This window comes from Chionomys nivalis, chromosome 13, assembly GCF_950005125.1.
Source record: "Chionomys nivalis chromosome 13, mChiNiv1.1, whole genome shotgun sequence".
Taxonomy (NCBI): domain Eukaryota; kingdom Metazoa; phylum Chordata; class Mammalia; order Rodentia; family Cricetidae; genus Chionomys; species Chionomys nivalis.
Window position 1 is genome coordinate 54,230,850 of NC_080098.1, and position 15,298 is coordinate 54,246,147.

Here is a 15,298-nt window from a genome sequence, read left to right on the forward strand (position 1 = left end):
AATATGTCTCTGAACTCTGATCTAGACTCTGATCTATGAAGAAATAGCTGTCAATGAGTACTGTTTCTAAGAACCTCAGATTTTTTTTTATTCTTATTTATTTATTTATTTATTTATTTGCTTTTTGAGACAAAAATCTCTCTATATATCCTCAACTGTCCCGGAACTCACCACGTATACTAGACTGTCCCTGAACTCTGAAATCTGCCTATCTTTGCCCCAAGAGTGCTAGGATTAAAGGTGTGCACTATCACACCTGGCAAGAAACTTAACTTCCTAGTTTCCTTACCCACAGCGTCTCCTGAATGTGGAGCTGTGGTGTGAAGAGTGAGTACCGCCATGACACAAGCCTCTCACCCTAAGATTGGTGCGGAGATAACACATGGACTCTAGCTCCTCCAGCTGGGGATTGCTGCCAGGTGACCGCGCATTCCGTGCTCTTGTGTATATTTTATTTCACTTCATATTTTATTTTGCGATCAGGTACTGTTTGGGGACAAACTACTTTTACCTTCCTTGAAAATTCCATCGTACAGGGAAGTAGCCTGGCTCTCATGAGAGATTTCTAGGCAACGTGCATCTGCACGGCATGGTGTAGCTGTGATGAGACAAGACCAAGTGTCCCTTTGTAAAACGCGGGTCTGGAAAGCCCTTTTCCTCAGAGCAAATGGAGGTGGGAACCACATTAGACGTGAACCAATCCGTGAGCGGAATCATCTTGGTCATGGTGTACAGGCGGGCTGTGAGTCAAAGTTCTATAGTCCTTTTTGTTACCAAAGCAGGTTTCCTCACCTACTTAATGGTGACATCATGTGTTGAGGGGGTCGAAAGAAGTTTCTTAGCGTTGGATGGACTTAGCTCCTTCAGGCAGCTTTTCATTCCCACTAACCCCCCAGCAGCTAGCCATTGAAGGGTGGCTTCGTGGCTTGTATGTCTGGTGAGCAGACCAGCTCCAGCTTCATGGCTCTGTCTAGTAACTACTGTGAAGCCGGGTAGGGCTGGCTTTTTAAAACCGAAAAGAGTTGATTATAGAACATAGTTAATTCCTCTTTTCTCATCCCTACTCAGCTTCCACATAATAGCCTACTATCAGAGGAAGCCTGGGCCAGTAGGGGCCTAGCTGGGGTGGTGCATTATGACAGTAGCTGATGGGAGAGACTGCATGTTAACCCAGAGCTAAAATAGACACCAACTCCATTTTCAAATCCCAGAGGCTACCGCCACAGTGCTACCAGTTTAGAACCAGAGTCTGTAACTTAAAACAGCTGTTGGTTTCTGTCTTCTGCCCTTGCCCCACTCCCTCCCCTGTTACCAGAGTTGGCAAGGTGCCCATGTTCCTTAATAAAGTGTTGGCAATCCAAGCTTGTATATATGCTTAGTCTTTTCTCCTCCACTCCGCTGTGTTTCAAAATAATGAGTTTCTGGCATCAAACAAAAGGAAGATACAAAGTCCCTGTATAGAGTCTCGTTCTTAAGATCGGGTGTTACTTGATGCCTTCTATCTTCTAGCTCCGGGGCAAGGGTAATAGGGCAGGGAAGAAGGCTGAATAGAGCATGCTGTGCAGTGGCGTTCAGATTGGAACTGTGGTGCAGGACAGTGCAGCGAGCAGGTGGGTGCCGAGGGAAGAATGTGATGCTGAATGCCTTGCTCTGTTGTTAGAGGAGCAGCAGAGTGACAGGCTGCACTGCTGGGAATGTAGTGAGCTGGAGCAATGTGCAGACTCGTGCTGCTGAGCAGAACGACGAACAGCATGACCCATGTGTCATCTTCTAGCTGTGAAAAGTGCTGTTAGTGATACATTCTTACTTTTCACTGTCTTATGTTTAGTCCCTGAAATCTGTCTGTGCGTCTGTGCAGTCGTAGCCCTTCTTAATGGAAAGCAGTCCCCTGCCAGGAGCCGATCAGCCCGCAGAGCAAGTTAAAGACAAGCCAGGATGCAGTGAAGCCTTCCCCAAGGATGGGCTGTGCAGCTGGGTAGTCACCATGTTGATGAAGGAGCTGCCAAAAGCAAACTTGGCCCAAGTTATTGTATAATCTTAGGTGGCTTCTTGATTAAAGGGGATTGGGTAATAAGTAATTCTAACATTATTTCGGTTAAAATATATCCAACAAAGTACTGAGTCCTCATTGTGACAGTGCAATGCATTTGACCAGTCTTGAGAAAAACGGGGATGTTTGAGGTGGGGCACGGAGGCTGACCAGAAAAAAAGGGAGGGAGGGCAACAAAGACACTGTGGCGAAGAGCTTTGGATGTGACATTGGATGTTGTGGCACTCTTAATTCCTTCCAGGTTATGGCCATCATTATGGTCACATTATTGATCTTGGCGTAATTTATAGTTTATGGCAGTGCCCTCAGATCAATCAGGATATGGGAAGCAAGAGGGGTCTTTGGCAGACACCCAGGGCTCTGAAGGGAAGCTGAGCACCACCCTCACCAGAGTAAGCTGCAGGCCAGCCAGCCATGCCCTTGCTGGGGATCCTGGCTATGGGGCCACTTAGTGAGACATACCGGGACATTCTTGTCTCTATTTCATGATTGTTTTAAGGAGTATTCAGCTCCCTTCACTGTACACCTACTACCCGCAGAGAGACCCTGAGACTCTCGGTGTGTCATTGGCCCCATGTTCTCAACATGGTTAGCACAGGGCAAAGGTGAATAGAATATTAGAGTCTTCTATTAAGACTCCAGGGGTTCAAGGATGAATGAAGTAAGGACAGAGGCCTGTAAGGGCCTGGTGGTTAGAGGTGTCTTAGTTACAGCTTCTTCACCACCCAAGAATAGAGCAAAGCCTTCTGTCTCCTCTGGGTCCTTAAACTACTCCCTGCTTCATGTCATGCTGACTTCGTTGAATAAGCCTAGCTGGGTGCTGGTCTGTGGGTAGGCACCCTGCACATGACCCTAGGATGTGGCAAGGGAAGGCAACCCAGCCAGGGGTCTGTCACAGGCCCTCACTGATGCTCACAACAACTGGGAGAGATTACTGCAGCTGTGGATGTCAGTTCTCTGCCCCAGGATGGGCCAGGAAGGGTGGGCTGAGGGAAGAGGAATGTCTGGGTGGGGTGGGACTCTAGACAAGGGATTGCTTGCACTTATTCCTTTTGGCCTCTGGAGACAGAGCAGGAAAAATGAAGCATGAAATCCTTTTTTTTAAAAGGAATGCCAGTCTCCATCAAATCTCTGTAATGAGCAAGGAATTGGATCACAGGGAATCCGGCTGGCCAAGAGTCACCCCAGCAGGTATTTCATAGGTTCTGTTTACTGCAGGGAGTGGGGAGTTATCAGTGTCAGGAAAAATGCCCGGGTATTGAGGATGTGACATGATTCAAGAAGGAGCTGGGACGTCTGCAAATGACTGTCCTCTGAGCAGGCAGGGTTACAGACAACGTGGTCCCAGCCTACTGCCTGGTACCTCTGACCTCAGGGAAGTAGAGGCTCAGTTTCCCCATCTGGAAAATAGATATGATGATTTGTGAAGATGAGGGAGAATGATCTAGGTCTGGAACTGCAACAAATACTAAATGAGTTTTTTGCTGTCTTGGAATGTGTTTTTCTTACAGGGTTTTTATTTTGTGTGCGTACGTGTTTGTGTGGTAATGTGCTTTCCTATATGGGATAACCGATATCACACCCAGCTTTTATGTAGGTGCTTGGTGGGGCGGGTGTCCTCATATTTGAGCCGCCAGCACTTTTCTGAGCTGTCTCCCCAGCCCACATGTGTCCTTCTTAGTATTTTAAGCTCTCCAGCATAATAGTTAACGATTTGATGTGGTCTTTCTTGACTATCCCTATCCCAGTGACACAGAGGAGTCAAATTCTAGGACTTCTCCCAAGTACTGTGGACTTGACAGCATAAAAGCATTTGTCCTTTGCTCCTTATTGCCATAGTCATTTTTTTAATCTAGTTTTGCTTTTGTAAACGCTGAGCAGCTATTTAAGTGGGGTTTGAGTCCTGCATCCTGGGAGTATTGTAACCCTTATAGACTATCAAATAGCCAGATTTAGAAGCTTGAAGGACCTTGATACCGACAAATAAGAGAGCCATACATCACTTTTTTGTACCATGGTGGAGAAACCTGCAAGTGTTTTGTTTTGTATTATTTTGTTTTAAGTTCCTTATTTTGAAATTTGCCACTATATTCTTTTAAAAATATCTTTTGGGTAGCTTTTTCTTTATGCTTAAGAAGAAGGAGGGTGTCTGTTTATTCCTCTGCTACAGTAATTTTCTTTTGTTTATATTTTTGAGACAGGATCTCTCTATATAACCCTGACTGTGCTGGACCTGGCTATGTAGACCAAACTGTCCTTGGACGTGCAGAGATCCACTTGCCTCTGCCTCAGGAATGCTGGGGTTAAAGGTGTGGGCTACTCTGCCCAGCTTAATTTCTTTTCAGGATTTGTTTTCTTTTCGATTACGTGTGTGCACATGAGTGTGGAGTGCCTTCAGAAGTGGAGAGTGTTGACTCCCCTGCAACGGAACTTAAAGGTGGTTGTGGGCTGCCTAGCATGGGTGCTAGGAACCAAACTTGATTCCTCTTAAGTTAAGAACAGTACCATCTCCTAACCACTGAGACGTTCTGCAGCCCTCCTTGTATTTAGAAGGAGGCATTGTTTTTTGTCATTTGCTTTGGGAGTTACTGTTTTGTTTTGAGATAGAATCTTGCTATAATAGCCCAGACTGAGTGCTACTGTGAACAGGCAGGCAAACTAACACCCAGACCCCACTGCCCAGAATTGTACTTGCTGGGACTGGGCGAGAGTGGAGAGGCTATAGGGGACCAAGACCAGCTTACCTCTTTAGGTTACTTTTTGAAACGTTTCTGCTGACTTCAGGGTTTCCATCTTGCTCTAGAACATTAATGTCACTAGATGAATAAAATATTACTGTAGCAGATACTGGAGGAAGCATCCCCCAATATTGCTTAGTTGCAAAGTTAACAAAGAAAAGACATCTGGTTCATTTTTTTTTTAACTATTTTAAGCTGTATCACTGAGTCCCTGCAGTGGATATGCACACCATAATAATATCCCACTGCATTTCTACCTTAGCTTCACTGTTCATCTAAGAAGTAAATGAAAGAATGCCTTCTTTCATTGCATCCCTCTCCCCCTCTTACAGGGATGCTTGTCATCAAAGGAGTAGATAGCACAGTTCCCTTCCCAATTCGATCTGTGGCATACAGCAGTTAGCAACCAGAGATGGCTTCTCAAAGCTCGCCTTGAACTCCTGATCCTCCCTTTTTCATATCCCAAGTGCTTAGGATTATACGTGTGCATCACCATACTCGGCTTCAGTGCTTTTTAAATCTTTAATTGAACTTTTCCTTTAAGAACATCGCTTGCTTCATCACTGGTCTTTTAAGAACTGAAAGGACAAAATCCTCAGCTCGTGTTTCCTCGACCTGGGTGATTGGCAGGCCACTCCTTGCTGTGGTGACTGGAGCTGGTTGAATGCTGGCTGTCAGGGTTGGCTCTTCTGTACAGGAAAGCTCCTGTGGAGCCAGGAGTATTGGCAATAAAATCTTTCCAAGCTGGCAAAAGTCACAGATAGAATGTGGTGGCTTTTGCTTGTTGATACTTGAAGGAGAAAGGATGGGGACTATGGATATAGGGGTTCAGAACTTAGCTTCCCTAGGACTGGGGATTGAGCCAGTTCTGTGGCAGTGCCACCTTGACAGCTGAAAACCACTTCTCTAAGCATATACGATGTGTGGGTTCTCTGTGATCCTAATTTTCCAGCACCTCCCCAACTTCACATACTAGCAGGTACAATCAAAACTTTGCTCGATTATCCTGGCCTGCTGCTGGGAGGAGTTTCCGGTCCTTGGGACCTCCACCTACAGACCCTCCTATCTGTACTTCACACCTACCCTGAACCCAGCAGTGATAGGACAAGTGGTACTGAGGGAAGCTGGGAGAGGAGAGATAAGCTGCAGGCAGCTCTCTCCTCCGTTCCAACGCCTCAGCTCCTTTCTCCTCCCACCATCCTCCCCATGGAGGTAGGACCCCAGATTCAGTGACTGGGAAAAAAGTTGGACTCTGTCCTAACATGCCAAATTCAAAATTCTCATCGTCTTAGCTATGGTGGCTAATGTGGTACTAATTTAGGTGCTTTCTAAGTGAAGTCAGTACCTGTGTTCTGCCTTGGGGTGCAGAAAGCTGTTTCTGTGAGCACCATGCTTTGACAGTCAGTATATTGAGCATGCCTGTAGAAAAGTCAAGCAAATATCTGCTTTTGTATCACCCGTGTTAATTTATCTAACACCACCTCCCCCAACCCCCCAGAGTAACCTATTTCAATAGGATTTTGAAATGACAGGGTTTTTTTTTTTGTATGAGTTCTTATAGATTCAAAAAAAAAAAAGATTCACTTTCCCCTGAATATATTTATTTTACTGCGAGCAAAGTTGGTTTCCATTTGGAAAAGCTGCCCTCTGTTTCCAACAGAGGGCCTTTTCCATTGCCAGAAAATCAAAAGACAGCCAGTCTGGTGTATAAAAGTTCTCTCTGGCACGTCGTCAGGATCTGTTGCAAAATGAAAATTCTCCTACAGCCCTCCCCTCACTGTGACTCCTGAGTGTGTTTCTGCTTCATCTAAATCTTTCGCAATCATTGTCTTTATGTGTTCCTGGCCTGACTGAGATATTCCACAAACCCAGGTTGAGGATGACAGAGTCCTGGGGACCACCCAGCCCATGGCTGTAGCCTTAATGAAGAGTGATAAATCCAAGCCAGGTTTGTCAATACCCTGAGAGTAACACCAGCTGCAGGCTCTGCCTGCTGCCACAGGCTCCATAGATTTACAGTGACCTCCCTTGTCCTTCAGGCACTTAGAAACCATGTTGCAAAGCCTTGCTTCCTGTCTGGGGAGGGCTGTTAAACCCACTGATAAAGGCCTTACTTTTCTAGGTGACAGTTTTCCTCCCTAGCTTTATTTAAAGTGTATCAACAGGTGCAGAGTGTGAGACAAAGATTTTCTGAATGTCCCACTTGTTTATAACTGTAATTTTGCAACTGTTAAATCATAATGTAAATATCTGATATGCAACCGCAAAGGGGTTGAGAACCCCCACTCTTATTCTTTTCAGAAGGGAAGCCAAGGTCTCAGCTACTTGGAATTGCGGGGATCCTTTAAAAAACAAAATCCAGCCTGGCCAGGTATTGGTGCAGGCCTTTAATCCCAGCATTTGGGAGGCAGAGGTAGGCGGATCTTTGTGGGTTCCAGGCCATCCTGGTCTACTGAGTGAGTTCCAGGACAGCTGGTTCTACACAGAAAGATCCTGTCTCGGGAGGAGGGGGATTCCATACTTGGGAGACAAAGGAGGCAGATCCCGTGAGTTTGAGACAAGCCTCGCCTACGTAGAGACCTCTAGGCCACCCAGGACTACATAAACGAGACTCTTAAGAAAAAGAAGGAAGAATTTTAAAATGTGAAATAGGGGTGCTTAGGCTGAATTCCTGTGAAAGTGCAAGTGTGAAAAGTAGATCTTAGACTGATTTGAAGGTCCTAGCGTGCAGATTGGAGACTGTTCTCTCATCTGTGGCCCCAGGGCAGGCAGACTAGGAAGGCCTGAGGAAGCAGATGGTTAAGAACAGAGGGTGGACCAGAGAGAGCACTTGTTTTACATGAATCTTTCTCCAAATTAAACCTGCTTGCTGAGGAGGAGTGGTGTGTGCATTCATGTATGTGTACACCGAAGCTTTGCTTCCAGGGGAGCAAAGTTCCTTTCCATCAACCAAAATCTATATAATCTTTGTTTCTGTTGAAAGCCTATGTGTTGAATATGTTTTATTCTTTTATTAGCATTGACCTCAACAACCAATACCTCTGTAATCCATGCCTGAATAGAGCCCCCCAAATGCATGTGCTCTTCTGTAAGGCACAGCATAACTGCCTGTGCTTAAGACACGAGACAGTACTTCAGAACCACATCTAGGAACCATTCTTTACCATATCCCCAACAGAAAGCATCAGAACAGAAGAAACATGGCACGAAGTACCATGAGTATTCTCTCTAAGAGCCAAACAGGCAAGCAGCGTGTGATTTTTCTCCTATCTCAGCAGGGAATATTAGATACAAGTGCAGAACCCCTAAATAGTAAGAATCATTGCTATTATCTTATTTATATGAATATATTACATCTCAAACATAATATTTGAGATGTATATAAGTTATTTTGTGAGACCTTTTTTAGCCTGATAAACAAGTCCTTCTGCTAAGTATAAGCCTGCTGACTTCACACTAGATGTGTGCTGAACGAAGTCTCCTGCTCCCAACAGTGTCTGACTATCTTATGTAATTAGGATAAAATGAGCCTATATATATGGGTAGGCCCTCAGTATCTAGGATAGTGCCTTGCACAAGTAAATATTAACTTAAAATTCTACCAGCACTGTATAAAAGTAGTAAATTACCATTAGAAGAATGAGATAATGAGTTCTTAAAGATGGCAAGTCTCCTACTATGCTGCCCTCCTTGTTTTTCACCTTCCAGGGAAGGCACAGTGTAGCTTCTGTCTTAATCATGTCCTTGAATTATCTCTGGTTCATAGAAACCAACACAGTGTCATAGACTTGAGCCAGCGCCTTAGTGTGCTGTAGGGCAAGATGAGCAATGGACAAAGCACTCTGTTCCTTGTGCCCTCCCGACCTCTTCTAGAAGCTCTCATAGTCTCTTAAGTGTGCAAGCAGGAAAACATTAAAAGGAGCCCTTTCACATTGCATGTGCTAAGGGAGTCAGGGTTAGTTTCTGTCAGTGGAGTCCCTGCCCCATACTCAGCAGCTGTTGGAGGTCATTTTTGAGACTCGAAGTGTTAAAAGCTCACCTCACTCTTCCTAGCTATTTGAGGTAAGTAGTTCCCCTTCTTATACACGTGTTAAGGAGCATTTAAAGCATACACAAAAACCTATCAATTTCGTAATAACAAACATGTGGGCAGAGGTCGGTTTACCTAATTCTGATATTTCTCTCATCTTTTTAACCAGAATAGTGTGAGAAGGTGAGCTGGTAACCATGTTCAGTTGACTTAAACCTAGAAGGTCTAAAAGCTAGAGTCCCATATCCAGAGGTTTTTCCCAGCCTCTGAGGTCAGGATCACGTGTCTGCTCCAGAACTCAAACCTGTTTCAGCTGAAAATAGACCTGGCCTGAAGTGCAGTGCCAGCGCTGCTGTCCTGCTTACATGTCCCTAGCCTGTGACTTAGCCCTCTTTGTGCTGTGGCACGGGGTGAATCCCCCAGACATTCCACACCAGGGGAACCCATGGCTGAAGATTTCCGATCCTCACTTGTGCACCTCACAACCACAACTTTCGGAAGCTCAGTAGATGCCCCTCAAAGGGAGCATTGTGTTTCCAGTAGCCGATGGGAACGTGTTATTCTAAATCTTGCTTACCAGGGGAGCGGCAAGAGGTGCAGCTGCTAGGGAGTGATGAACAGGGCTGCGCAAACTCTTCCAGCATTTCAGCAGCATGAGCTCAGTGGCAATGTGGGTGATTTCATTGTCCTTCTTTGCAGAGAAGAATGAGCAACAAAGCAAGCTTCCACTAACAAGTATGTAGTGTAAATGGAAGCAGGTTGCTTTGCCTCTGTAAACACATGGTAACAAGACCCGCCCCCTTAGAGGGTTTATGAGAGATGTGATTATACCAATAAATGGAACATTCTACCATCATGCAGATGGGCACATCTGCCCTGCCCCACACCAATGAGCTCTGTGTGAATGGGGATTTTGAATTTCCATTTAACTAGCCACATGGACTCCCGTGATTATAGCGAGTACAGACTGGGAGTTGCTTATCATAGTATCTGAAATTTCACTCAGTGAAGCTCTAGAGATCATGGTACCCACTATCCTGTTGGCCTCCTGTCCATTTCCCAGGACTTATTGCACTTATTGTAAGCTCAGCATATGGTTATTTTTCAGATAATGCTGGTGGTGCTACCAATATAATTAGTTTATCTCTGTTAAATGCCGGGAGTGCTGTGTGATTTCGCTAGAGCCGTGTAGACATGTGGTATTGGTTTTGAAAAGGGGTTTTGCCGTGTAACACCATGCCCAGCAGCATAGGCTTTTGATTTTGAGACAAAGTCCCCACTTTGGTGACTTCAGGAACTCCCAGCTGTCTTCTCTTTATGCACAGGCATTGGGTGATGGTGTCATACATACATCTTGTACAACCTGCAAAGATTTGATATCCAGAGTTATTAAAATATATCTTTACAAAAACAAAAGGAGAGAGAGAGAGACATTGTGTGTGTGTTCACACATGTGTGCGTGCTAACTACTAGCAATTATGCCTTATTTTATTCGACTAAAACTGAAGCAGCAAAGCGTACAGTAAAGCTTCCAGAGCAGCAGAGACTCTGAGCTGCCTCCTCATGGTTGTCATCCCTTCTAGATGTGACATTTGCTGTGTAACCTTCCGCACACATCGAGGACTGCTGCGTCACAATGCACTTGTCCACAAGCAACTTCCCCGAGATGCCATGGGAAGACCTTTTATCCAGAACAACCCTTCGATTCCTGCTGGCTTCCATGATTTAGGATTTACTGACTTCTCCTGTAGGAAGTTTCCTCGAATTTCTCAGGTATGCCGATGGACCCATGCAACCTACCGCATGGTCTCCCTCTACATTCTGTGCAGCTGTGTTGGGTGGGGTGGTGGTATTTTCTGTAATGTCGGTTTGCTAAAATCTAGTCTAGCCCTGTCTGGCCTCCTTGGGTTTCTTGAGCTGAGAGGGATCAATGGTTGTGTTTTCCAGGAGTTTTTGTGAGGGTCCAATGCCTTTTGCCCACCCTTCAGGCTTTGAGATTTGAAGTTGTATACTCACCACCCTATCAATTGTTCATCACTTTTGTTGCAATTGTTAGTGTCTGCTTTACAGCTAGGTATTTATTAGCAGTTTCTATTAAAATGCATTGAGTATTTTTGGGTGGGTGTGTGCACACGTGCGTGTGCATGCATACATGTGTTAATATCTGTCATGTGTTCCTGGAGGCCAGAAGAGAGCACTGGGTCCTCTGAAGCTGATTCTAAGTGGGCGTGAGCCATCTGATGTGGGTGCTGGGAACCGAACTCAGGTCCTCTGGAAAAGCAGTAAGCATTCTTAACTACTGAGCAGTTTTTCCCAGCTCCTTGGATCATTACAGATTTGAACAAAACCATGAGCCAATTTGTTCCTATCCTATATAGAAACTACCAAAATCACTTTGTAATTTTTGTCATGTATGAAATTCAGACAGGAAGTGTCCACATAGAAGTGGCACATATGTACATGCATGACTCTCCCTTCACACAAACAGCCAATTCTCATTATTTTGTGAAGAACTACCCTGGTTTGTCCCCTCAGCTAATCTGGCACTACACAAGCTGGCCATCCTCCTGCCTCAGTCTGTCAGGTACTGGCTTTCTGCTTTCCAGTGTAAGCACTCTCCCTCTTTTAAAGGCTTAATTAAAGCCCCCTCGTGATGTTATTTTACTGTACTTTTAGTATATCCCTTTTGGTGGTGTCCCTAATCAAACAAGCGTGATTCTTTCGGGCTTGTCCATCCTTTCGGAACCTACTTTGCTTTGATTCAGACACTAACCATTACAACAGGGCTTTGATGGGGATGGTGAACCACAGCTTTAAGTACTAGAGCCTGCAGAGAGGGCAAAGGCAGTGAGCTAGATCCACAGAAAACTCAACCTAAGATCATCCATCCTTCTCAGCCCAAGAAACCCAAGGAGGAGAGACTGGGCCTGACTGGATTTTAGTGAGAGAAAGGACATTCAGGAAAACAACAAAACACACACACAACATTGCAGTAAGACAATGCTATCTAGAGAGCTTACACTCGTGAACTGTGCAGTGGGGTGACAAAAGAAAACTACCCTTTAGTGTATCCCGTTAGGGTCACCACTCTGTTGGACTGCATCTGTAGCTGTCCATGGCCAGACTCCCGCTTGCTGTTTGTCGGTTTCCTAGTTCATTCTCAGGCTCACACTGAGAAAGGTCAGCTCTGTGTTGATGAAATGGACGCTGTCACACAACAGACACTTCTCACATCTCCCTCAGGATTGCTTTTAAAGCCTCACCTTTTCTCCCTTGCTTTTGCTGGTGGGTCTCACTTAGGCCTGGTGTGAAACAAACCTACGGAGGTGCATCAGCGAACAGCACCGGTTCGTCTGCGACACTTGCGACAAGGCGTTCCCCATGCTGTCTTCACTCATCCTGCACAGGCAGACCCACATCCCTGTTGATCAGGGCCAGGAGAATCCCCAGACCAAGACCCTGGCCGATGATACCGTGGACCAGAAGGTCTTCCTGGCCTTGCTGGGCCTGCAGCACACCAAAGACATCAGGCCTGCACCTGAGGAGCAGCCCCTGCCGGACGACAACCAAGCAATACAGCTCCAGACACTCAAGTGTCAGCTACCTCAGGACCCTGGCTGCACCAATGTGCTGAATCTGTCCCCTTTCGAAGCTGCTTCTCTAGGTGGTTCTCTGACAGTCCTCCCAGCTACAAAGGAGGGCATGAAACATCTATCCCTGCAGCCCTTCCAAAAGGGCTTCATCATCCAGCCGGACAGTAGTATCGTGGTTAAACCTATTTCAGGAGAGTCAGCCATTGAGCTAGCAGATATCCAACAGATTCTAAAGATGGCAGCTTCAGCTCCTCCACAAATCAGTCTTCCGCCACTTTCCAAGGCTCCTGCCACCCCTCTTCAGGCAATTTTCAAGCACATGCCTCCTTTGAAGCCAAAGCCCTTGGTCACACCCCGGACAGTGGTAGCCACCTCTACACCCCCACCTCTCATCAATGCGCAGCAGGCATCCCCAGGCTGCATCAGCCCCAGCCTTCCTCCACAGTCCCTGAAGTTCCTCAAGGGGACAGTTGAGGCAGCCTCCAATGCTCATCTGCTCCAGTCCAAGTCTGGGGTCCAGCCAAACACCACCACACAGGTCTTCCTGCAGCAGCCTGGAGTGGAGTTGCCAGGCCAACCTGAGATGAAGACGCAGCTGGAACAGGACAGCATCATCGAGGCCCTGCTGCCCCTAAACATGGAGGCGAAGATCAAGCAGGAGATAACGGAGGGTGACCTCAAGGCCATCATGACGGGCCCCAGTGGCAAGAAGACCCCCGCCATGCGCAAGGTGCTCTACCCCTGCCGCTTTTGTAACCAAGTGTTTGCTTTCTCTGGAGTTCTGCGTGCGCATGTTCGCTCCCACCTGGGCATCTCACCCTACCAGTGCAACATCTGCGACTATATTGCTGCAGACAAAGCCGCTCTTATCCGCCACCTTCGCACACACAGCGGGGAACGGCCTTATATCTGCAAGATCTGCCACTACCCATTCACAGTCAAAGCCAACTGTGAGCGCCACCTGCGCAAGAAGCACCTCAAGGCCACCCGGAAGGACATCGAAAAGAACATAGAGTACGTGAGCAGCAGTGCAGCGGAGCTGGTGGACGCCTTCTGCTCCCCAGAGACGGTGTGCCGGCTGTGCGGTGAGGATCTAAAGCATTACCGCGCACTGCGCATCCACATGCGTACACACTGCAGCCGAGGCCTGGGTGCGTGCCACAAAGGCCGCAAGCCCTTCGAGTGCAAGGAATGCAATGCCACCTTTGCGGCCAAGCGCAACTGCGTCCATCACATCCTCAAGCAGCACCTGCACGTGCCCGAACGTGACATCGAGAGCTACGTGCTTGCCACAGATGGTGGCCTTGGCCCCACAGACACGCCCACAGACGCCTCCGCCAGAGGAGAAGAGGGCAACTGCATTGCTTTTGGTGAGTGCAAGCCCCTCGCCACTTTCCTGGAGCCCCAAAATGGCTTTCTTCACACAAGCCCCACCCAGCCCCTGCCTTCACACATCACTGTCAAGTTGGAGCCAGCTAGCAGCTTTGCAATGGACTTCAACGAGCCCCTTGACTTTTCACAGAAGGGCCTGGCACTGGTCCAAGTGAAGCAGGAAAATGTGTCCTCCTTACTGAACTCTTCCTCCTCTGCCCTCTATGACGGCTCCATGGAGCCCATTGATCTCTCCATCCCCAAGAGCAGAAAGAAAGGCGACAAGGACACAGTTGTTCCCAGTGACGCCAAGAAACCAGAACCAGAATCTGGGAAAGCTGAGCAGCTCTCTCCCTGCCCACCACCCTGCCCTACCTTGTCAGTGACTACAGAACCCAGAGGGAGCTTGGAAAACCCCACAGGCACTGTGGTGGCCGTTACCACGGCTGCCAACCTGGAAGCCCACACGCAGCCCCTCCAGGGCCCCGTGCAGCTGGCTGTCCCCATCTATTCCTCAGCTCTCATAAGCAATCCTACCCTCCTGGGCAACTCTGCCCTTCTGAACAACACAGCCTTGCTTCGGCCCTTACGGCCAAAGCCTCCCCTGCTCTTGCCAAAGCCCCCCGTGACAGAGGAGCTGCCTCCGCTGGCCTCCATTGCCCAGATCATCTCATCTGTGTCCTCGGCCCCTACTCTGCTGAAAACGAAGGTAGCTGACCCTGGGCCATCGATCAACAGCAGTAACACTGTGGCCACAGACAGCTTAGGAAGCTCTATCTCCAAAGCTATCACCACCCCCAGTGACATCACAAGCCCTAAAGAATCCAGTGACCCACCTGCTACGGCCAGCAGCCCAGAGGAAGCCTTGCCTACTGAACAAGGGCCCTCTGGCTTATCCAGGAAGAGGGGAAGGAAAAGGGGGATGAGAAACCGGCCCCTCACCAACAGCAGTGGTGTGGACCTGGACTCCAGTGGAGAGTTTGCTAGCATCGAGAAGATGCTAGCCACCACAGATACCAACAAGTTCAGCCCATTTCTGCAGACTGCAGAGGATGACACTCAGGATGAGATGTCTGGAGCCCCTACAGACCACCATGGGCCCAGTGATGAGGAGCAGGGTAGCCCTGCCGAAGACAGGCTGCTGAGAGCAAAACGGAACTCCTATGCCAATTGCCTGCAGAAGATCAACTGTCCTCACTGTCCCCGGGTCTTCCCTTGGGCCAGCTCCCTCCAGAGGCACATGCTTACACACACTGGTAAGGCCCCCAGGGCTCACCAGTTGGTGAGTCTTGAAAAAAGAGACTGAGGGGGAGGGGGAGGCCTAAAATCTAGGGCCCTTTTCTCATGCTCCATTCCTCTGTGTCTCAGAAGCCGCAGGCTGTTGGTTTGCATTTAATCTGTGCCCATGGTCTGAGCCAGCAAGGTTATGGGTAAACAAGTGGATCAGACAGAGGTGACAGTGGTCATAGGCTCTCTCACTTCCCTCCCTACATCCCTTGCCTGACAAGTGTCAAGA

The 15,298-nt window shown here is 47.6% G+C and overlaps 1 protein-coding gene across 6 annotated transcripts in view; it reads left to right on the forward strand.

The window, feature by feature from the left end:
* Window positions 1-15,298, forward strand: part of Rreb1 (ras responsive element binding protein 1) — a 126,919-nt gene that overhangs the window by 94,852 nt on the left and 16,769 nt on the right. For 5 of the 6 annotated variants that reach the window (XM_057787422.1, XM_057787425.1, XM_057787423.1 and 2 more), the window contains 2 exons: window positions 10,402-10,591; window positions 12,119-15,038. In XM_057787422.1, coding sequence (XP_057643405.1) covers window positions 10,402-10,591; window positions 12,119-15,038 — 3,110 coding nt within the window. Of the gene's footprint in view, window positions 1-10,401; window positions 10,592-12,118; window positions 15,089-15,298 lie in introns of those variants that run through there. The other variant, XM_057787427.1, reaches the window with a different exon arrangement.